A 24,748-nucleotide genomic window follows, 5' to 3' on the forward strand; every position below is an offset into this window, starting at 1 on the left:
ATTTTTCAAAAGATACACCAACTATTCCACCTATCCTAAATCATTGCCAGGACTATTAAATTTTAGGAGAGATAAATGTGGGGGATAAGGCACATATAACCTTTAGCAGCAAGCCTTCTTGTCTTAGAAGTTGACATCAAAGGCTCATGTCACTGACTTTGGAATGTAAAATGTAGGAGGTTCTTTGGGTTAGCCAATAATTTTATTGTCTGCAACTATTTTTTTCTTATGGGTTTTATTTTAAACAGAGAATTGAGGGTTCTGTGTGCCAAGTAAGTGCAGGTGAAAAACTGTGTTTTTCTAGTGTTACTGGAGGGTCCAGTGATAATTTATTCCCTGAAAAAGGGCAGAATGGGAGGGGAGAAGGGAGAGCTGGACAGACAGATAGGTCAAACATATTTCCCTCATATTTTTACCCAATAAGATTCATTTGTTATTATAATAAGTAGTATCAAATTCTCCTTTAGTCTCGTTTAACACCTTTATCCTGAATGATCCTCACAGCATTCAGGGAATGTGAATTTTGATTAGGGCAGGGAGGACCATTGGGGAATTTTTGGTTAAGAGAGAATAGGTTTTCATTATGTGGAAGGCTTTGTATAGCCGGAATAGAAGGGAGAGTGAGGGGTGGCAAGGTATGTAAGGCTGATAAGAGAACTAGGATTCTAGGTAAAACAGACAAACTTTTGAAATTCTGACTTCAGTCCTGACAAAAGTTCTGAGACAGTGAAAATCTCTGCTTTAGATGGTTGATGAACGACTTAAAAGAATAACAGGAAGAATTTGGAAGAATATAAATGTCACTTTCACCCAATCAATCCAGTACAGCTGCTCCAAGTTAAATCTGATGGCTACCTATTCAACTCAACTCCCTGGAAAGGAAGGAGGGAGGGACATTAAATCGATACTTTATTTACACTGGACTCTAGTTCTTGTTTTTCCTTTATTATCATGCTATTATTCTGAGTTTTTTTTTTTTTTTATTTATTTACAGGACTTTCAGAATATGCTGAATCTACTACCTATGCAGATATTAAAATTTATTTTATTAAATATATTACTTTTCCATACCATAGGATTCAGATGAATACTTTGGTATTTGTTGATGAGTTGGTTGCAATTTAGAAGTTCTATAACTTTGCATCCAACAACTTTAAGAAATTTGATTAAATTCAGAATTTAAAAACACACAATTTTGCATCTGAATACTAGTAGCAAGAAGGGCTTGGGGGATTTTGTTCCGTTCATTAGCCTGAATCTCCATGCAGAAACCTGAGGAAAAGCTCTGAAGGTTGGTTCCAATTCTATGTTTATTCACAAGCACTCTAGCCACATTCACAACATATTTTACTATTAACCATTAGAGAAAGAAAAACTCAGAAACCTATTAGTAACAATGTTTAAGGGGAGAAGTCCAAGAGAGAAGTGCTGCCCTTTGGATGCAAACATTGAAGCAATCTGTAGCCCCTCACAGAGATGGTCTCTCCCTTTTTAAACCCCTGCTCCTCTTCTATCTGAAAAGTCTCTCCAGAGGATACTGTGTGTACATTTGTGGGTGGACACACTTACAATCCTATTTGTGAATATGTGTGTGTAGGTGGTCAACAAATATTGTGTTTATTGATACTTTGTATTGTTATTAAAGACTCTGTTGGAATTTTGGTTAAGAGTCAGTCAGGAACAAGATTAGCATCATCACACAACAGGGATTTAAGAAATATTAGTTGGCTGATGGATTGAAGGTTTTTTGGGTTACCTTTGCAAAGCCTAGAAATATCCATTTCTGGGACATTCTATACAAAATGAGCACATAATAATATAGAAGTGCTGCATTAATCCCAATATGCTACAGAGTCACCATTCTAGATTCCAAAATTTAAAGGTCTCAAAATTAAGGTAGGAATATAGCAATGTATTTAACCACAAAAATGAATGAAAATTCTTTAATAGTCTTCCTCATCTTTTGTATTTGCAACTGTGACTTTCAAAATGTTTTTCAAAGATTACTATCATTTCTGAGAGACAAAGGGTTAAACTCTTAAGCAATGCAACCACTCACTATTCTCTGAGCATGTGGACCCATTATGGGAAAAACTAGCTATAACTAGGGCTTGAAATGTTTTGAAGATTTTTTTTTTTTTACCCCTTTCCCTTTGACATTTTAATGCACTGTCTCCATTAATATATTTCCTTGCCAGTGGCTCCTAGTCCATCAGCAATACTGCATTATCCTGGCCAAGGAGAAAATAATATGGAAAGAGTGCTTTGCTGGCACCAACAACGTGGGGTATGAATTATAAATGCACAACACTGAAGAAAGGCTGATGAAAGGGATGTGTGTGTATGTAAAATATATCTATCTGTAAAATATGTGTGTGACTCAGAGACATAAGCAACTTTGTATAGACAACAAGATTCACTAACATAGTCCTATTTTTATTTTTTAAAAATTGAATCTTGTTGGAATGGAAGCAAACTTCTGTTCATTTAATTTACATACTCATGGAATGACTTCTCTGTAACACCATGATTGTCCTCCTGCTGTTGTCTAGAGACTATTTCTCATCTGAGGAGGAATTTAAACTTAACTAATTGTAACCAAAATTCTCACAACTACCTATTAAGTTTAAAAAAAAAAAAAGCCTAACAGCTTGTGGATGTGGTAGAAATTGGGAAAATAAATTATTTAATTCATTAAAAGTAAGTTATTTCAGTGAATAAGGCACCTGATATAACTTACAAAAAGTTAAAGTATTAAATGAGAATGTATTCTCTGGGTAGAAAATTGGCAAAATAGGATTATTCAGTTGCTTGAGTTTTTTGTTTTGTTATGTTTTTGGACAGTAAAACAAACCACAGAAAAATGCTTTGATTCACAAGTTAGAAGATGGGCAGCTCTGGGTGAACTAAACTCAGCAATAACACAAAGGGAGATGATTTAGCTCAAGTCATGCATTTTATGTTTTCAAAACAGGTCAAAAGCAATTTTGAAATTCAAATGTAGGGAAAAAACAACAACCCAGGGCACTGAACTAGGCATGTTACTAAAATTTTAAAATATAAAACATATTAAGAATCTTGAGATAAAATCGTAATAATGGAGACAGATCATCTTATTCTGTTTTAGATAATTTCTTTCCTGCATATACCTATGACTTTTCTTATTAGTTTTTTCTATTCAAAAGTTACTGAGACTCAGGAAGAAGAGGATACTTGGCTTTCAGACTAAAATTAAGCATGGTGCAATATACAGTTTGCATCATTCTAGTGTAGCTCTTTTCTATCTGTCATTCAAAACAGCCCAGAGTCCCCAGCCATTTTCTTCTTTATAGAGGAAGAGTTCCCAAATGTAAGATTGTCTTGCTGGTGAGTAACTGCAACAACTCATCTCTTCAGAGACCAAATTCTTATGTAATAGCTAGACACAACAATGAAGATTTTTAAAGATATGTTTGCACTACCAATTAAGATGAATAAGAGAGGGAAGGGGGAGAAAAGAATCCAAACACATTTGAGTGGCAGTAACTATACAATCACAGCATTTCATCTTACAAGATGATAGGTTCCAGATGCAAAGTGTCTACACTACACAGAGTGATCTGAATCAGAATCTACAGAGCCATCATTTCCTTCCAGGGTGCAGCTAAGAAGGCAAGCACAGTTGAATGATGCAAAGAATTCAGATTTACTGGCTGGAAGTGACTATATTATAGTAATAGCTGTTTTCTAACAAGGTCAATTTTTAGTACTTAGAGACAAACCAAATTTAAAGTCTACAGTTCTCTTACAACTGGGTAAAATGTTAAAAACCTATACAGGATCAGTAGGATAAACATCTTTTCAATAACTGAGATCTTCATTAACTTGCACAATGTATAGATAGTATAACCTAGGAAGCAGCCAAGCACAGAGTGCTGGTCTTCCTGAGTTCATATCTGGCCTCGGACACTTATTAGCTGTGTAACCCTAGTCAAGTCTCTTAACCTAGTTTGTCTAGTTTCTTTATGTGTAAAATGAATTGGAGAAGGGAATGGCCAACCACTCCAATACCTTTGCCAAAAACCCTCAAACAAGGCCATGGATAGTAAGACGTGACTGAACAAAAACACTGACAACAACAAACAACAAACAAGAAGAATGAGCTAATATAAGCTGGAATGAGCTAATAATCTGGATAATGCAGATTTGGTGTGATATGGTGCAGAAGATCAGGACACAAAGTTTCCTGATGTTCTAGACAAATTATAGGGTCTAAAGTTTGTTTCACATGTATGCAAATTAACTCAAGGCATGGACAGCTGAACTAAGCAATTCATCTTCTAAGTAAAAATTGGAACAAAACAGTTATTTATACATAACACCTGAAAGAGAGCATCTTTATAATGACCAAATTCAATGTCATGGTTGATCAAATCTCTAAACACCAAAAATCCACTAGATCATATTACAGAAAGCCATAAATAATGAGCTTATTGCTTCTTCAAAATATATTGAGAAGGAAAAAAAAAAAGGCATAAAATAGTACCTTAACCCACTCAACATGGCAGGGAGGGGATTATCTCCACATTGAGTCCACTCCTAGTAATGCATGTACTAAAACTGCTTGCGTAAACGGGTTAAGTTTATGTATTTTTCCTTTATGGTGCCTTACACCCAACTAGCTGAGAAGGTCTGAAGCATAATTGCCATAGTATTTCATTTTTATAGTGAGCTTTCTGTTTCCATCTAATTGCAGATGTCCATACATGCACATGCTCACTCTCCACCTTTGTCACTCATTTGTCTTTTTCCCCAATTGCAGTCCTTTTGGGGTTCAGACTTGAGAGAAGAGCCATTATGACAAGTACTCTGAATGGGGAGTTTCTGAAAGGCCAGTAATTCTTACAATTTGACCAGAGACTAGAATTTAGTAAAACTGGCTTTTCTGGTTAAATTACCTTTATATGATGGAGCAAGCAGGCTCTGTGCATATGTATGTTTAAGTAGAAGGGTACTGTTACTAAAGAGTTGCCCTTATTAAATTGTGATAAACAAGCAAAATAGAAGTCTTCTTAAAAATCTAAGTTTCTTAAAGCACAGTCTGACAGGGACCATCAAACATGCTTTTAAAAGTGACAGCAAATAGTACGTATGGGTAATGGATGAGGCAGCAGGGAAAGGAAGGGAAAGGATCTGCAATACAACAAGAAAAACCCACAGCTCTCAGAGGTCAGGCTGTAAGATTATATGCTTCTGTTAGGCATACGTTAGGAAGTTCACCTGGAAGGCTTTCCAGGAATAGTCCTTTTTCTCATTTTTAATTAAGGAGGAGGTGGTTCTATACCTGGAGATAGCCTGCTGAAACTCAAATCTTGATCTTCCAGCTCTGGTTAGCTAACATTGATTTTCTGCCCCAGTGGAAGTGATTTTACTCTGATGCATGCCATTTAAATTCATTTTACACAGCTGCTTAATGTGGCTTGGCAAGGAACACCCAAACCAGCTTTGTGTGTCTAAATGGGACTCCTGAGTTGGTAAAGGACAGATCCTATGGATTAGTAGCTGATGATAAATGCTTCTTTCTCCCCACCGATTTCTTTCTTCTAACTAAGGAATTGACCTTGAAGAATACTGCTATAAGAAACAAAATTTTCTGACTATAGCTTGTTGCGCTACAATAAATTTTATGTCTATTTTTTTAGTCTTCATTTAGAAATGTTTTTATAATTCAGAACACAGTTTTGCAACTCAAGTTACTATCTCCAAATTTAACCTAAATGCAAAACTTAGAAAATAAACGGTACAAATTATTTCTGATAATTGGCAAGAATGAAACTGAACTTAAACAGGATTTATTAAAGAATCCCCACCACCACCTAAAAAAATCTCCATTCCAATCATCTTTAAATAGCCACTGAACTTCACATACATTACTTATACATGAAGAACAGTTACATCTAGATTATCTTCAAGACGACAAACTGAAATTCCTAAGTGATTTAGTAACAATATATTGTAGGTTAAAAATGGAGATAGTATTTGATATTAGAGGTATCTGCTCATAGAAAAAGAGATCGGAGGAAAACAATTAAAATTGCAAGTATTTTCTTAAGTGAAATGGTGTGATACCTCATTCTTATATTGCAACTGACAATAATGTCGCAGCAGAGAACTTAAATAGATACCCCTTAATTACTTCAGCAATCAGGTAAGAGAAACTTAACAAAAATTTTTGAACAGACATTTGTTCAACAATGATATAATGGAACCCCTGATAAGTCCCATTAATAACCTTTGTCATCTCTACTGCAGTAAGTCTCTTGTCCAACAAGACAGTTGTACTCTAAATTAAATGATTAAATAAATTAAATGGGGGGTTCACTGCAGTGATAATAATGATAATAACACACTAATGATAACAAGGTCACACAGTACAGTTCCTAGACAAAACAACAACAACAACAACAACAACAACAGGATAAATAAGATGCCTGAATTGGATGATTTCATTTCTTTTCCATGATAAAATTCTTCATTTCCCTTTCAGGCACAAGGGGGAAGCAACATGCCAAAAGCCGTGCAAAGGCAATATCTACATGGGGGTAGGTGACATGCAGATTTTCACCGTACAGAACTGTTAGTAGGAATGAAAAACTGAAACAAAAACCAAAAATAATAAAAACAAAACAAAACAAAAAACCCCACCCCTTCTATGATGCATTTCCTCATAAATCTTTTCACTTTGGGGGGAACTGGTATTTCTTCAGCAGCCATATGGCATGTCATAAACAATTGCTAAAAATAAAAAAACAAACAAACCAAAAAAAAAAAAAAAAAATACTGCAAAGGTCCCACAGCAAGTCCAGTTTATGTTACTACCTACCCGTACTGGTCAGGCTGGTGCATCATGGGAGCCTGAGCGTTGCCATAGTTGGGGTGCTGGGAAGAAAACATGGGACGTCCGCCAGCCCCAGACTGGCTGGGATAAGCAGGCGACCTAATGTATGGTGGCCTAAAGTAGAACAGAAGAACAGCCTCTTTGGATTTATTCTGAAGCACATGAAAGTATCACCCTGTCCATTCCATGTTTACGTCCATCTTTCAAGTGTGGAAGGTTTTCAGAATGACTTCAAATGGAATATTTTGCACCACACAACTGGACAGAAGCAGGACTAAAGAAAATGGTTATTTTATATATATATATATATATATATATATTTTTAATTAAACACGTTAAGGGCTTGTTAACTATGTAATCCTTTCCCAGTTCCTGGACAAATTAATGGGAAGCAAGCTTTGAAAATGTGTACTGTTTAACTCACTAAAGATATAAATTAAAAGCAAATAATGACGTGTGTGTAGACACACACATATAAATTGATTTGGGAGGGTGTCTATTATATACTTATATACATAAATATAAACAGATTCAAGAAGGAAATTATTGGAGATGGAATGAATTAGTATTTTAAATTTTTTAGTCTAAGATAGACATCCCATCCTTCTAATGGTTTCCCACTTAGTGAAGTATCAGGCAGATCACTATTCAACGTTTCATGTTTAATGAATTCAATTACTTTCTTTTTAATAATTTTAAAATTGTCTTGGTTCTCTATATCCACTATCACTCAAAAAAAGGGAATTTTTTTTCTTGATTTGCATTAATGGGTAACAATACTTAGTCCTCAACATTAACTGGAACAATCAAAATCAGCCTTTTCATAGAAAATCTAATTGAAAGAACCTCTAAAATCTTATAGATATGGGAGTTCAGAGAAATACTTCTTGGATCCAGTAGAGTTTAAATAACAATAATGTAGATAAAAACAGATGAGCTATTATAATAATTCTTGAAGGGAAATTTATTATCATTTGAGGCAGACAGCATGACAGCAGGGGTCCCTACATTCCCAAAGTAGCACACTTTAGAAGAAAAGTAACAACGAAATACATTTAAAAAACAAATTAGACCCTTTTTTTTTTCCAGTAGAAATCATAATCATCTCTGTCTTATTTCCTTCCCCTAAGAATGAAGTTCAGGTATATATCTTAACCATCCCTTATTTTGAAGAGTAGTCTTCATTTAAAACTTAAATTTACCCTTTTATAAAATCAAATAGGTACAGGATATCCCAAAAGTCTTAGTACATTTAAAATTTTGGGATAGGCTGCATTTTTAAGGTATGTTACTTTCACCAGAGTAAAATAAGTTCTAGAATTCTTATTATAGTTAAAAAACAAGTTTGTTTTTTAAAAAAGGAATCAAAGTTAAAAGACCTCATTCTTGTTTTATTAACTATATTTGGGCTCAGGTAGATTGAGAGGTATGGTTGGTTAAACAAAACAACATAAAAATACAAAATATATAAACTTTACACATTTACACAAAGACAAACGTATACACACATACGCACACACACACATAAACACACACACAATATCTCCATTTCATAAAGGTTTTGTGGCGTGTGTGTGTGTGTATGTGTGTATGTGTATATGTTTATAGGAAAAGGGGTAGAAATGAGGGTTCATTTAGTATATTATATATTTTCTTAGTCTTCAATATTTGCTGTTTTAAACTCATAATTGAAAATGGAATCCTACTTGGCTACAAAGTCCACCCTCTCTGCAGTTCTATCTAGTTTTGCTGCTTCCTGATGAATCTCATAAAAATTATCTCTATCTCCACCTTGAAGATTGCCAACCACTATCCTTGTCCTTTTTTGTTTTTAGTGTGGAAGGTAGTCTGTCATTTGCTTCATTAACCTTTATATTATAAAACATGTTTGAAGTCAGAAGATACAAAAAAAAAAATACATTCAATTATAATTATACTATAATCTTGGAAAATTATGCAACATATCTTCTATCCCTATTTTTAAAAAATATGTATTTTTTGCTTTAAGGCATACCTGCTTTGAGCTGAGTTTGCAGCAGCTTGCATCACTGCAGCTGCGGCCTCCTGTGCCTTACGGTTCACAGTTGGCATTGGGGGGCCCATTCCGGGCCCTCCTTGCTGAGCCATGCCAGGAGAATTGGGTGTCATACTGCTCATGTTTCCAGGAAATGGTCTGCTCTGCATCCCAGTTGATGGCATCCGTCCCAGGGGCATGGTCCCACATGGCTGGCTTGGCCCTTGTCCATGCATCTGGTTATTGGCATTGATACCCATGCCAGGCCCTGGGCCACTGTAGCTTGCACTGGGTACCCCACTATATGTTGGAGGTCTGGAGTAGTTACCTAAACAAAAAGCAAACAGAAGTTTAATCTTGCAACTTATTAAAAAATATTCATTGGGAAAGCTGAAATCTAATAATTTGGAGAATATAAGACATTTAATTATTACCACTATTAAGTGTTTCTTCATTTGGCCCTATTCAAACTACTAGTATTATCTACACAGATATTACCTATACAAATCTTAGATGCCTAACTCATAAAATCAGATGATAAAGCACCAGATGTATTTATTGCAACCTTCAAAAAAAATTTAAGTTTAACAATTTTTCCTCTGGGAATATTTAAGGTTTACCACTATTTTGCATGGTTTCAAAAAATAAGATTCCTTATGCCTTCTTTATCCTATTATCTAACTTCTTGTCTTTGTTTAAGTGGTGGAGTCATCACTAGGAAGGGCCCATAAGGGCTTATACCTGAGCTCCTAACTAACATGGAAGGGGAAGGAAGATGTTTGTTGTGTTGCAGCAGTGCTAAACAATCCCAAAGCTTCAGCATCCTTATGTCTTCTGTTCCTCTCTCAGTGAACTCAGTTTCCCCTCAGAGATCCAGTTAAGTGTGTGAATCATTCACTGTTACAGTAATTCTTGTTGGACTATCTAAAGTCCTGCCATGACTGTTTGTGTGTGTGTGTGTGTGTCTCTCTGCCCTTCAATCACAGGACATGGGAGAACTAAGGGTCTTTCTTCTGTGTTGCCATGTTCCTCATGACTTTTACTGCTCCTCATAGTACTGTCTTGCATAGCCTTCCTTCCCCTTTTCTCCATGTAAAAAAAAAAGTTCTTAATGACAGCTCTATTAATTTATGCATATTCTGATTTAAACTAATTTTGGAAAAAATAATTTCAGAAATATAATTCAATCTTGCACTTATAGAAACATTATTCTATATTATGGTTAATACTGTTCCCTTTCTGTATAAAAAGGAAATGTGTGGAGATAACCACACATTATCTCAGAAATTATTTAATTAGGAAAACAAAAATTTAAGAGTGCATATACCTGTATATATCAAGGACCCATGTAAATACAAAGAAATATCTTATCATTTATATACACTAACTTGTCATCTATTCATGAACTTGGCATCAATCTCACCTGTTACTTTGACCTATAAGAACAAGGGAGTAAGAAAAAATGGCCCAGCCACATGGCCAAGTCCATAAACTGTGCTTCTCAATCAGGCTCTTGTCTAAGAAGTCAGATTTCTGGATTCTAATTCCATAAAAATCAAATTAGAAATAAGAATTAGTGAAGGAGAAAAGATCACTCCCTAATGACTCCTATTTTCATCAATGAGAAAAGCCATTTCACAGATGGGGAGGGAAAAGAAAATTATATAAAAAGCACAGCAATCTAGGACCCTTCAGTTCATGGTCAAATAGCCTTATGCCCCTTAAAAGTCTCTCAGAAAATGGCTTAATAATAGTGAAGTACAATAACTGATATAGTAGAAAACAATCCTGAATCATCAAAACAAGGTTAAACATTATGTTCAGAACACTTGTTTTAAGGCTGCATGGATGACTGTGGCAGATTCAGAAAGACTGCTATACGAATGTCAATTAAAGGGCAACTATTTTGATAGTTTAAACAGTAAAGTTCCAGAAAATCTGGCTAACTAGAACTATTCCATTCTCAGGAAAGAGCTGGATGATTGCATTTTTTGTTTTACTGTGAAAGATAGATGTATGAAAGACAGATATATTACTCTGGATTTTCAACTGGGGAAATAGCACTACAAATGGTAAGTTCCTAGTTTCTGAAAATCTAATTGAGCTTTCAGCAATATGTGCCCAAAGCTCAGCATCCTACCCTGTATTCCTAAAGGCTATACAACAGTACAAACTCTGGCAGATCCTACTAAGCTGGAACAGCTCCCATATGGGGCCAATGATGGCCTGTATGGCTGTCTTGTGAAGATTAGACTAACTTAATTTGGAGAAGCTTATTACCCAGATGTATACAGCATCTCTGAAACAGCAGATCCTTGAAGAAGTTCCTACAGGAGAATGACTCCTAAATGCTATTTAATCCATAACACGGCTAAAATATTTTATATTTGCAAGGGAAAAATAGTAAGAAATAACAGTATTATAAATGAATATAATTTCAGTCACAATTGTAGGGTCATCTGATTTATCTCAATCAACCAAGAAACCTTTGATGATGGGAATAATTTGTCTCGAAGTCCAAATACTGCACTTAGAAGCTAACTTTTGGAACACAATTTTTTTTTTTTTTTATATTGGCAGTTTTATGATTTGGTATTAAAATTCTGTACAAAACCATTAGCCAACTTCATCTCTTACTAGCCAGCTACACTGAATAGAATAATTGTGAAATGGCAGAGAAAGCAAGCTTTTTTTTTTTCCTGTTCTTTTGTTTTGGTGGAAATGTGCAGGGAAAAATTTAAAAACCTGTTTATTGGGATGGGCACGGTGAAGAATGGATTCAGTGTCAGGGCTTGGTTATACACAGAGGCTGTGGGAAAGATAATGGACCTTGGCCGTGGAGGCAACAATGTAAGCTGCATCAGAAGATGTATATTTGATGAGAAAAGGACATGTTAGAAAAATAAAGCAAAAAATGCTCAGAATAAAAATCTCTGCTATTCTTGAGCATTAAGACTATTTTGGCTGTTCTCTACTATGGAAGGAGATAATTCCAAATATTTCTGCTCTATATATAGGGGTGTGTGTATATATGTATGTGTGTGTATGTGTACACATACACACACATACATATATACACACAATTTTTTTTTTGAGGCAGTTGGGGTTAAGTGACTTGTTTAGGGCCACACTGCTAGGAAGCATCTGAGGCAGAATTTGAACTCAGGTCCTCCTGATGTCAGGGTCAGTGCTCTATCTACTGTGCTATCTAGTTGTCCTGAACTCATTTTACATTAACATTAATTGGTCTAATATTATTTGAGAACTCTTAATAAATTGTTTTGAAAAAAATTCAAATGGCATATATCAAAGTGTTAAATAAAAGAAGGAAATTTTATTGATATTCTGACCTTTAAGATTAGATTATAAGCTCCTTGAGGGAAAAGTATTGTCTTTTACTTCTTTCTTTGTATACCCAGTGCTTAGAGCAGCATCTGGTCCATAGCCAGTACTTAATAAATGTGTACTGATTAATGACTAAGATGCTACTGTACATAGAGACTGCTCTGAATGACTTTTTAAAAAATAACGCTACTGAACAGACAAAAACACAAATTAATTTAACACTTACCATGCCTGAGACACTGAAGTAGGCACTTAGAAAACAAAGTCAATAATAAAAGACAATCACACTAATCACTGGCAATAATGCTTTAAGTTTTACAAAGCAAGTCATTAATATTTTAGCATTTAAACTTCACAGCTACCCCTGGAGGCCAGTGTTCTATCCACTGTATTACCTGGTTACTACTACTCTTGCTCACAAGCAGCTTATATTCTCCTATGGGTAAGAAATACAACATGTACACTAATTAAATAACTACATGGCAGCAGGGCATTAACACACTAACAACTGGAAACATCAGGAAATGACTACTGTTGCTCAAAGGTGTCAAAGCCAATATGTATTCTTTGTTAGAAGAGATTGCTGAAGGTATAAAAGGTATTTTAAAAAAAGGAAAATGAATTAAAGGCAACATGTATGTATGTAAATACATGTGTGTGTGTGTGTGTGTGTGTATACATATATATATATATATAGTTCCCTTCTGTTATCAAAAGAATAAAGAGAATTTAAAAAGCAAGAACTTAAAGAGAAAACAGGCCTGTGAGAAGGAATAGTTACCACCCACAACCAGTGATGTAGCAAGATCATATTTCTATAAATTCAGATCTATTCCTGCCTTCTGACTCTGCAAAAAAGATGAAGTATGTATAGTATAATACATATAAGTCTGTCAGAAATCTCGTTCAGTCTGGCTTAATCAATGAGGGACTGTTAGGCTTTCTTGCCCTTCTTAAGGGTCTTTCATGATGAACACTGACTGGATTAAAAGCATTATTCCTTCTCTGCCCAGGACACAATAAACATTAATCACAATACTTTGTTAAATATATATATATAATTTTTTTTTAAACAGGACAGCGATTGCCATCTCAGCCAAGAATAGACATTTACTCAAAAGGAACAATTGAGCTGGTTCATTAAAACTCAATAAAGCTCTAACACTCTTTACATATGTATGCACAAGCATGTATACTGAGAAACTATAACTCACATCTATCTATCCATCTATCCATCTGTCTCTCTACTTCTTCTGAAAATTGATAGAACATTTAGGGAGAAACCCTTGACCACATGTAGCCTTAAATTAAACCCAGATTTTCTCTATCCTTTTAGAGGAAGGCTTCTTGACCTTAATAATGTCGTGGACATCTTTGCCTACCTGGTAAAGCTTATGGATCCCTTGTAAAAACAATGTTTTTACATGCATAAAATATAACATTAAGGAGTAAAAGAGAAACTAATTGCATTACAATAACAATCAAACACACACAGGTTCATAGACCTCAGATTAAAAAGCTGACTCCTGGTTTAGTTCCTGTCCTTCCATTTTAGTTTTCATGTCATTTATTTTAATGATGCTCTAGTACTTTAGAATCCCTTATCCATTACTGTCGGCTGTCAATCCCCAACTCTTACTGACTCTTTTCTCTGCTCTTGGACTGCTGTGCAGTGTTAGATACAAATTACCAAATTGTGCTTGTTTGGCTCTTTAATAGATATATGCTCTCCAACCTGTTTATCCCTCACTGCATTTACACATATTAAAAATGCTCCCTGCTTGGTGATTTCCTATCATATTTTTTTCAGTGGCCATTCTAGACCACTAAACGAAATGCACTCTTTCAAACCCCCCAATTTCAACCTAACTTGAAGATGATCTTGCTCACTAATTACTGATGCTAAGGCCATCTGACAATAGTACTCACAATTTCCCTCCTCTTCCGCCTCGAGTTTTTTTTTTTTTTTTTTTTTTTAAATCTCCATCTGTTCTCTATTCCTCTCATCTCAAAAGAAGATGCATCTTTCCCATTTTCTAAAGCTAGTCTTTGCACCTATGCTATTGAACTCACTCATTCACTATAAAATACAAAATAATGAGAGAGAATAAATTGTACTGTGAAGTCTGAAATGGGGAAAGCCTCTTACCAACTAAGGGCATCAGAGAAGGCTTCTTGAAGGAGGTGACACTTGAGTCAAGCTTTAAAGGAGATATTGAAATCCAATAAAGAGGGAGAGAGACATTCAAGACACAAGAAACTGACATAGTCATGGGAAATCATAAGGATATTTTCAAGGGAATGAGATTAATCTGGTATATTACTATAATAGTCTTTATGTGGGGGTGTGACTATATGTTTACTAAAAAAATAAGCACATGCTTAAGAATAGAAATGATTTTTAATTACTTCTATGAAAAAAAATCAATCTCATGAGGTAATATAATACTTTGCATTTGAATACCTTTTTAAAAAATGTTTCAAAGTACATTCACACAGCTTCAACTGACAACCTTAAGCAAGAATTATTTGTACCACTTTAGAAAAAAAAAGAAACTGCTCCAAGGTTAAGCCCACAATAATACAGCTAGTTATTGGAAGAATAGAGACAAAAGCCTCATTTGCCTAAACTACATTATAATGAATTGAAAAATATTAAAGTAAATAAATAGAACTTAGATAATATGATTATGTAGTTTTTTTAATTTAACATGTGGCCCCATAGGCATTTGTAGGTACAATTTAGTGGCTACATTTCTCTAAATTTAATAGCGCTGTCACAGATCTTGAAAGCAGGAAGAAAACTTAGAAATTATTACATTTATATCACATATTTCCTTCATTCACATATTTCTGTAGAACACTATCACTTCCCCCCTCCCCCTTGAGGCTGGGGTTAAGTGACTTGCCCAGGGTGTCACACAGCCAGGAAGTGTTAAGTGTCTAAGACCAGATTTGAACTTGGGTCCTCCTGAATTCAGGGCTGGTGCTCTATCCACTGCGCCACCTACTTGTCCCCAGGACATTATCACTTTTGAATGTACATGAAATATATTTAATATGCGTATATATTTAAATAATGTGAACAGTTAAAGAAAACAATAACCGCAACATTTTATCTCTATTTTGGTTTTTTATACCAATTTAGAATTAATTACTTCCATGATACTTAAGTACTTAATAATAGAACATCTCAGAAAATATTTTGGGTCACCAAGCAGGGATTCAATTTTAGATCTCTTAAAATCTCGATCATTTAACTTTAAAAGCTAATAATTTTTGAAAATTTTCTAAATTAACCTAGATCAATTATAAGTCAATACAATTTCTCCCTTATCACATTGTCTTTTATAACTGTGAATAATACTGATTTGGCATTTACATAGTAGCTCATCCTCTGACTGGCATGTATATTTTTCACATTTTCATCTGTTGAAACCTTTCCTGTCTTTGCTTAGGTGCTACTTCTCTCTCTGAGCCTTAAAATTAGAGATGAATCCTAACTCCAGAAATCTGTCATAACTCTCTGACCTCTTAATCTCATTCCAGTTTTATTTAGTTGAAAACAAATGCTATAAATAAAGAGAAAATCGAGGAATAAAAAACATGGCTAAAAGATCTATGAGGTTCACTTTAAATGCAAGGGAGAAAGTAATATTGTAAAAATATTGTAATAAAGAAATTATCTCATAGCTAGAGACATTGATAACTGATAACTGATAAAGGAATAACAATGATGATGATAACTATAACATATGAAGTGCTTTAAAAATTACAAGCACTACATATATATGTGTGGATGCATACACACACATAACTACCCACACAATCTCATTTGATCTTCACAACAATTCTATGAGATGTTATTATCTTTATTTTAAACTGATTCAAATGATTTGAAAATGTCAAAAAGATAGCATCTAAGGCGGATTCAAACTGAGGTCTTCCTAACTACAAGCCAGTGTTCTATCCACTCACAGAAAATCTTGAACTGAGTGGTAACTCGGGCAATAAAAATGAAATCGGTTTCCATTTGATCTCCTTGATAACTCAAAACCTACATCTGACACAGTGAAGAAATAGTAACAAATTTCTTTACTAGCTTGGTACAGGCAATAAGGTAGAAATGAGAAAGTACTGATGGAATTTCATATTAAGCTCCTAGATCTCAGATTTATAAGTTGATTATTTATCTTCCAATGAGAATTGTTGTATCTTCCAAGACAGGAGGACTTTTCTATTCTTTTTTGGACTTGGGAGCATCATCCATTTTGGCATCTGAGGATCCCTCTGAGAAAGTCCCCTTTGGAAGTGATCTCAAGTGCCCCTGTTGCAATAGAAGGTATAAAAGTTTCCTGACTTTTCAGGAAAAGCATACTATTTTGCATCTTTTTTTGCTCATTCATTGCATTTGCATCCTTGATAAAATTCAGAATGCTTAAGTTGCCAGGAGAAAAACATTATTTCAGGTTCTGATCATCTCTCATCTCTATTTTGTGGTAACCTCCTAAATGATTTCCTTGCATTCCTTGTCTCTCCAATCCATACTTAACTCTTAGCAGTCAAAGCTTATATACTTAAAAATCACTGATCTGACCATATTACTTCCTTAATTAAGAAATTCCAATAGCTTCCAGTTATTTCTGGATTAACAAATTTATTTTGGCATTTAAAGCCCTTTACAATCCTGGTACTCCCAGGATTACTACAAATAATTCTTCCTCAAACAACTGAGTCTGGTCAATCTGGATTTGTTGTCCCTCACATATAGTGTCCCATTTTGCATGTCTGTGTCTGGGTATGGGCAATTCCCATGAATGGGAATCTTTCCACACTTATTTCTATTTTGTAAGAACCTCCATCCTTCAATGTCCAGCTTCAAGCAATCTTCTATCGGAAGCCTATCCCAATTTCCTCCATTGATAGAGTCCACTATAACCTCTAGAAATAAATTTGTATGCATTTGGCATTTTTATGTATTTTGTACTTTTATAAAGCTTCTGATGGTCTTTGAAGTTCAGTCATTTTTCTGTCTGTCTGAGTCTTTGGGACCCCATTTGAAGTTTTCTTGGCAAAGATCCTGGAATGGTTTGCCATTTCCTTCCCTATCTCATTTTTGAGATGAGGAAACAAAGTTAAATAGGGAAAAGTGAACTTCCCAGGATCACACAGGTAATAAGTTGTCTGGGGTCTTCATGACTCTAGGTCTGGCACTCTTTCCATTGCTACCTGCTTTCTCTGATAGCAGGATATTTTAAAAAGTAATTGTGAAGTCCAGTTTTATTATGTAAAATATATGAATTTTAGCCTTTTTTTTCTTTTAAACCCTCACTCCTGATTTAATAGAAAGAGTGACCTAATTTTTGTCCGGTGGGGGGAAGGGTTAGTATGGAGAGTGGAATATACTGGCTTCTACTCAATATTCTCAGGCTTATTTAAATAATGCGTCATCCCAGCTATCCTCTGTGAACAGGAAAAAGACATCTTTGCTTCTTTTCTCCTCCTCCATGACCTCACCTTCCCTTTACTCTCCTAAAATCAAGAGTAGAACTACAGACCTCATTCCTCACTTTCTTTTTTATTAAAAATAAACTAATTTGTTGTTTGAATGCACACATAATTAATTCATACATTCATGCTCTTACTTTGTAGCCACTTTCCATCCTTCCCCAAATTTTCATAACTGTCTCATTTGGTTAGAAACCTTCTTCAGTGAAAACACATGTGCCCTTTCCTTTGGAAGGAAATGAAATAACACTTTAATCTTGTTTTAGAAATTCAACATTTATGCTTTTTTGTTGCAGAGAATATCCCAGCAATATGGGATAACAGAGGAGGTCTCCTGAATTACTCTGTGTTCCTGTACCTCATCTATATTTGGCAATCAGTGGCTCTATGAACATAAAAGAGAAAAAAAATAAGACAGATTCATAGGTTAGCCTGTATTTTTTTCTATTACAATCTTTTTTTCAGTTCAAATGATGTAGCTACGTAGGGAAGAACTCAGTTTCAATAGCTCTGTTTAATTCAGCAGCTGCTCTTCGTTGGATACCAGAAAGCATACTGTAACGGGGTGGAGTATGTGTTTGACTATAATAACTATACACACCCACATATACATGCACACACAAAGATTATACTGTGCACCCAATCTCTATTTTCCTTCTTCAATCAATCGGGTTTCATGATTTGGCATTCAGTAGAACATGTCAAGGAAATAAGTTATAATTATAGAGGCCTCTATTCAGTAGCAGAAACAGAAAAGCCTTTCCTTTTCCTTGAAATTGGTAAGACTTCTCCTTACTCTAACATACCTGGGTAAAATTAGGTGCTCAAAGCTTAAAATGAGTTTTAATTTTTTTTTTTTTCTTGAAGGGGAGAAGGAAAGAGGTAGAAGAATGCTCTAAATTTCTTTTTTTTTTTTTTATAAACTAATTTTTGTAAAGCGAACAATTTAATGCTATATGCCAATTAGAAAGTCTTACACACACACACACACACACACACACACACACACACACACACACACACACACACACACGGCAAAAATGTAAGGTTCTATAAAAGCCAAACAAAATATGAGACAAAAAGCCAGGAATGAGAAGTACAATCTTATTTCCATGTTTCTCTAATAGATCAGTAATTTGTTGGCAATAGCTTTGACAGAAAACAGATGGATCCAGCATTAAACACAATGAATGCAGCAGATGCTGGGCCAGCCTACATCAGCTGGACATGTCAGGCAGCCAAGTCCGAAAGCCCACACTTTTCAAGTGGGTACAGCCTGGCACAGTCGCTTTTGGAACACAAATGTATGAACTCTTTGCCTACTTTATCTCTATGACCAATTGATTTTAAATTCCAACCCACCTAGAATTAAATTTAGGGATAAATGGAACATAGTAAAGTTGAAATTCTTAGCAAAATCACTATCATAATTTTAAGAGAAGAAAAATTAAATGATCAACCTTATTTCACTCAATAATACACAAAACAAACTTTGAAGGGTTGCTATTATCAGACTTTAAATTAGCTGTGGCTTCTTTTACTTTGAACTAAATAATTTCTTGGTTTTGGAAGAATACAATCAATGGCACATAAAGGCATGATACAGCGAGGTCCTGCTCCTGGGCTGGCCTGCCATCTCACACTAGGTTTCAGGAGGCCCAAGAGCAACACCTGGGCTGAGGTGGCTGGATCAACTCTTCCTCAATAATTATATTTCCAGACCAGTGTGAGTGCCTCAACACAACTAGGATCTGATTAGGGCTGGTGTGAGAGAGATGGGGCAAAACACTTCGGTTTCCTTCTTAAATTTTCTAATGGCTCTAGAGTTAAAAGTCAGGAGACTGAAACACATTGTTTCCTACCAGTTTTCCCTATTCCCTGAGGGCTACAATAGCCAACCTCCTTGCGAGGACTAGATACCCCATAATTAGATGGAGGTTTCCCCCAATTAACCTTGGGAAACACCATACCTGCTAAGGCTTTCCCAAAGGTCTTTCAAAAGCTTCTTAGGAAAAAGTAACCTTAGAATTCATATCATGGAAAGAATAGCAATTATGGGCTATTCTGAAATCCAAGAGATTGAACCTGAATCTTCACCTGTCTTCATTAGGAGACCATATTATTATTCTACTTGGACTTATTTTCTAATGGTTAACATACTTCTACCCTACACTTTTACCGTCCCTGTGATTCTGAAATCCTAACTGCCAAAGATCTCTGCCATATTTCCAATCATAATTTTTCTGCTTCCATTATTCTTATCTTTGTTTTCTCTTTACCATGTGACAATTCACACATATATATAGTCCAATGAATTTTTAACAAACTTCTTTTACTCTTATTTTATTTCCATTTTTCTCCTCCTATCTTCTGGTACTAAGACCAGGGTCTCTCCAGATAACATTGACTCCCAGGCTATTTGTTTCAGTACTAGCTAAATTTTTACTTATATATGTTTCTGGATCCATCTCTGTTCCTCATCAACTCCCAGTTGTGGCATTAGAACTTGAATATTTCTTGTATACCATCCTCCTCTTTTTCCTCTGGTATCTAGATTAATCATACAACCTAGATGCTGACACCATTATCTACTACTTAAGCACAGCACATTATCCCTTCATCTTTAATGCATTCAATGCCTAGATCGTAGTCTTTTTTTCCCCACTCCAATTTCTGCCCTCTTACCATGGGACTTCAACATACAAATCATGAAATTTTTTTTAACCCTCAAAATTCCCAAACTTTCCATTTATTCCCTATTTCTAATCAACTTCCACAAACTATGGCTCATGCAGGAAGATTGTATTTTGGTGAAAACAGCACTGGCTTTCGAATCAGAAATGTAACTACCTATGTATCTTTAAGCAAATCAGTTCCTTTAGCATTCCCTTACAATTAAACATGTGTAAAATGAAGGGGGAATGGACTCTAAGGTCCCTGCCTGCACTAGATTTATGATAAATCTCTAACCAGAGGGATAGTCATAATCTCAGTCTTGCCAACACTTATAAAGGTCCACTCTAAATGTATTATACCTTCTAATCTCAATGGTGTCCTCACCACAGTGAGGATCCTAGCATTATCCAATTCATTCATTCTCTTAAAAGCCTGTCCTGGGCCCCCTTCTTTTTATTCTACAGAATCTTACTTGGTCATTTTATCAGCATCCAGGGGTTCAGTGATCATTTCTATATAGATGATTCAGAAATCTAAACCCCGTCTCTGTCCCAAACGACAGTCCCATATCATCACTTACAGACTGGAGATTCAGAAATGAGTGTCACACATTTAAGATATCAAGAACAAAACATGCTCAAAAATCACTCTTCTGAACTTCTATATTATTGTCATCAGCTCTATGATCCTTTGAGTCACCCTCAATATCAGCCTCAGGGTCCCCTGAACTCCTTTTATCTTACTCCACATATCAAAGCAGTTGTTAAATCTTATAATTTATTCCTTTATAGCCTCTATACATACACTCCTTTCTCACTACTCTGGAAATAGCCACTTCTCTACTTCAAGTTCTCATTCCCTTTTACCTTCCAACAAGACTCACTACCCTAAATTCTCCCCAGCACTTCAAATCCATTCATTCTCCACAATAAAATGCCGATCTGCTTGCCCTGGCCCTGGCCCTACCTTCTTCTAAACTTTATAAGTTCCAGTGATTCCCTGTCACCACTGAGATTAAACATGAACCTACCAAGGAAGACATAAAGGTATCTAAGAGGAGAACAAGAAATTTTCCTTTTTGAATAGAATTTGTGTATCTCTATCAACTAACATAGAATGTTAAAAAAAAAAAAAAAAGGATGAAGACAAAATAAGAGACAATAAATGAGGATTAATAAAGTGGAATGGCACCATTAAAGCAATACCAAGAGCACTGATACTCAGAAAGCATTGAAGATGAAGATGAATGCCTAAGACAACAAAAAGGGCCAATTTACTTATAAAAAAATATTATAGTAAGCCCAAGAGGACAAACAACAGTAGAGGGTAGGGGCAGAATTATTCAATTCTTACTTTGCCTTTTTTTTTTCCTTGAAAAGGACAGCATCAACTTCTAATTTGGTTAATAAAAATAACTGATGATAAGAGATATTAAGATGGCTCTGCAGATACTCTCAATAAATTTGAAAGAAGTGTATCACACCAGACACAGAAAGAGCCAGTAGATAGGCAAAGGTGAGTCACCATTGATGATTTTGGACTATCTTGCAGAGTAAATGAATAAGTCTTACAGCACTACAGTCAAATAATATTCATTACCAAAAGGGAAAGAAAATTAGTTGGTTCAAATGAAAGGTTAGTGGTCTTGATTTCAATTCCTGGAAAAATTTCAGTACTGTAATTTTAATTAATATTATTAAAAGAAAGCAAGGGCAATAGCACTTACTATGTGCTGGGCCTTATACTAAGTGCTTTATAAATATTACTTTAATTGTTCATCACCAGAATCCTGGGAGGTGGGTGCTTATTTATATCCTTAGCATTTAGCATAGTGTCATGTAGAAGGTGTGTTTAAAAAATATTACTTGCTTTGGATGCTACAGTGAAGTTTCTCTTTAGGTAGGAGTTAGGCTAAGTAACTTCTGAGATCATTTGTAACCTAAGATTCTATTATATAGTATGAAGAATAAGAAAATGAAATGATTAACTACTTACTTGACAAAGCTTTTAGTGGATTAGAGGTAGATCTTAAGAACCCATTTGGAATGGACAGCCAAGAAATGGTAAGATCACTGGAACGGTGGCTCACTACTTCACTCAACCCCCCAACTCTATGATTTCCAGGGAGATGAAAGACCATTGGCACAATCAACAGTCCTTATCATCTACTTTGACTTTATACTCCCTAGATTCTTGGCAGTGAATTAACCTAAGGACCTTTGGACCTTGGTACCCACACCACAACCAGATCTTTAGAACATCTAGACCTTTCTATCTGTCCAGGAACTGAACTTTCTTTTATATATTGTCAATTATTGACAATTAGCAGGCACTGTCTTTTTTATATTTGTATTCCTGGGGTTTGGTGTATAAAAAGTCCATAACAGACATTGTCATTCATTAATAATGCTACATCAGTGTTTAATAACTTAATGGTTAATAAAAGTATTTAATAACATTTATGACTTTTTAAAATGACTAAAAAAACCTAGTTAAGCATTCTAAAATTATGAATTTTATAGTTACATCATTTTCAGGAAGTTATTCAAAATGAGTTACTGGTATCATGCAAGAGACCTATTATTCTTTTGGAGTGAAATCAATTGGACTACTTTAGACTTCCAAAACAGATTCTACTATTAAAAATAAAAGCTGACCAAACAAAAGGGACTAAATTCTACTATTTGGGAGAAGCAAATTGGGAGCACTTCAGCACATGTTTTGATCTATAGTAACATTTATTAAATTACTGTTCTTAGGCACTATTACCTTACTATTACCTTAATAGTCTAAATTTGTTAAGTTGCAGGGTGAAAAGTGCCCAATATGCTGTTCAACAGTTTTGTAAATTATTTGGATAAAGGCAGAGATGGCATCCTTTTAACATTTCTGAGTAATACAGAGCTGAAAGGGATGGATAATAGAACAGCTGAAAGAACTAGAATATAAAAAGATCTAAATAGGCCTGGTACATAAATTACCAAAAAAAAATAATTTACACAAGTACAAAATGGAGAAAATATGACTAGATAGTAGGTCATGTGAAAAGGTGTTGAAAAATTCTGTAGACTTTATGATCAACATGTCAACAGTATGACTTACTCATGGAAAAGGCTAAATTATTGATGCTGCAATAGTAGAATTAAGGTTTCTAGGTGAGGGAGAAAATAGTCTAATTACACGCAAGATCTTTGGACTACCTGATTCAGTTCTGGGTACCAAATCTTAAAGAGAGACAGATTACTGGAGTGTATCCAGAAATGAGTAATCAGGAAACCATATCCTAATAGAATTAGTTGAAGGAAATATTTAGTCTAGGGAAAAGAGCCAGGGGAAAGGGAAGGAGCTTGAGGTGGGTGAAAGATAAATAGAACAGAATGCTCTATGAGATGATCAGTTCCTTGTCATTTGTGGGACTAAAATAAAAGCTGAATGATCCCTTTCTGGAGACATTATAGACGCAACAGTGTTTCCAAAAGAAGGCATGACAATATATTGATAAATCCCTAGTCAGGCATAGCACAAGGTAGTTCCACATCCTTGCAACATATGCCTCTATTTGACACAGAAATAGTTTATGCTTTCTTAGGAAGGGATTGTGGCAGGATACTGGATGGACAGAATACAAATAATCTGGTTCAATGTGAGAAGGAGATGATTAAACAGTTAAAAAATAACTTTCAAAAAAATCTGTGAAAAGAAATGATCTTTAGAGTAATATGATCTTCTGTACTGTTATAAACTCTACAGACTGCTTCATAATACGTAAAAATGTGAGAATTTATAGTCCAAACGGAGGAGAGGGAATCAATGACCTGTAAAAAATGTTAAGTAAGGAATAGTCAAGTTTATTAATTTCAGTCATTCAGCCAACATAAAACTTACCACACTCAAAGTATATTATGGGAAACACAAAGATGAAACAGACCCATTCCCCTACTCTGAAGAAGTTTACAATCTAGTAGGTAAGATAAAATATGCAATGTAAGAGCCTTAATGCAAGGTAGAAAACATTATTTTGCAAACAAGGTACAAAGGATGTTCTGTAAGTTTTCAGAGGAGAGAGACTTCCTTTGGTTAGCTGAGGTGAAAAGCTGTACAGCAAAATATCAGGGAGTCTGTTGATAATCAACTGAAAGTTTTAACTCCCAGTTTATCTATCATATTTCTTCATGATAACAGAGAAATACACTAAAATCTATTGACATTGAGTGGTCCTTTTAAAATAATACTTTCATCCATTTATCTCATCAGAAAGTTTTGTTTTCCCAGGTAGCTTTTCATGAAATGGAATTCAATAGATAATTTCTTAAACAAAGATAGGGAAG

The 24,748-nt window shown here is 35.0% G+C and overlaps 1 protein-coding gene across 9 annotated transcripts in view; it reads right to left on the minus strand.

Annotated features, from left to right (window-relative positions):
* The window catches only part of ARID1B (AT-rich interaction domain 1B), a 523,204-nt gene that overhangs the window by 57,747 nt on the left and 440,709 nt on the right, over positions 1-24,748 (minus strand). For 5 of the 9 annotated variants that reach the window (XM_074309444.1, XM_074309443.1, XM_074309446.1 and 2 more), the window contains 2 exons: positions 8,892-9,219; positions 6,863-6,991 (listed from right to left, as the gene is read on the minus strand). In XM_074309444.1, the coding sequence (XP_074165545.1) occupies positions 6,863-6,991; positions 8,892-9,219 (457 nt within the window). The remainder of the gene's footprint in view (positions 1-6,862; positions 6,992-8,891; positions 9,220-24,748) is intronic. The other 4 variants (XM_074309447.1, XM_074309449.1, XM_074309448.1 and 1 more) reach the window with 1 other exon arrangement.

Source organism: Sminthopsis crassicaudata, chromosome 4 (genome assembly GCF_048593235.1).
Source record: "Sminthopsis crassicaudata isolate SCR6 chromosome 4, ASM4859323v1, whole genome shotgun sequence".
Classification (NCBI taxonomy): domain Eukaryota; kingdom Metazoa; phylum Chordata; class Mammalia; order Dasyuromorphia; family Dasyuridae; genus Sminthopsis; species Sminthopsis crassicaudata.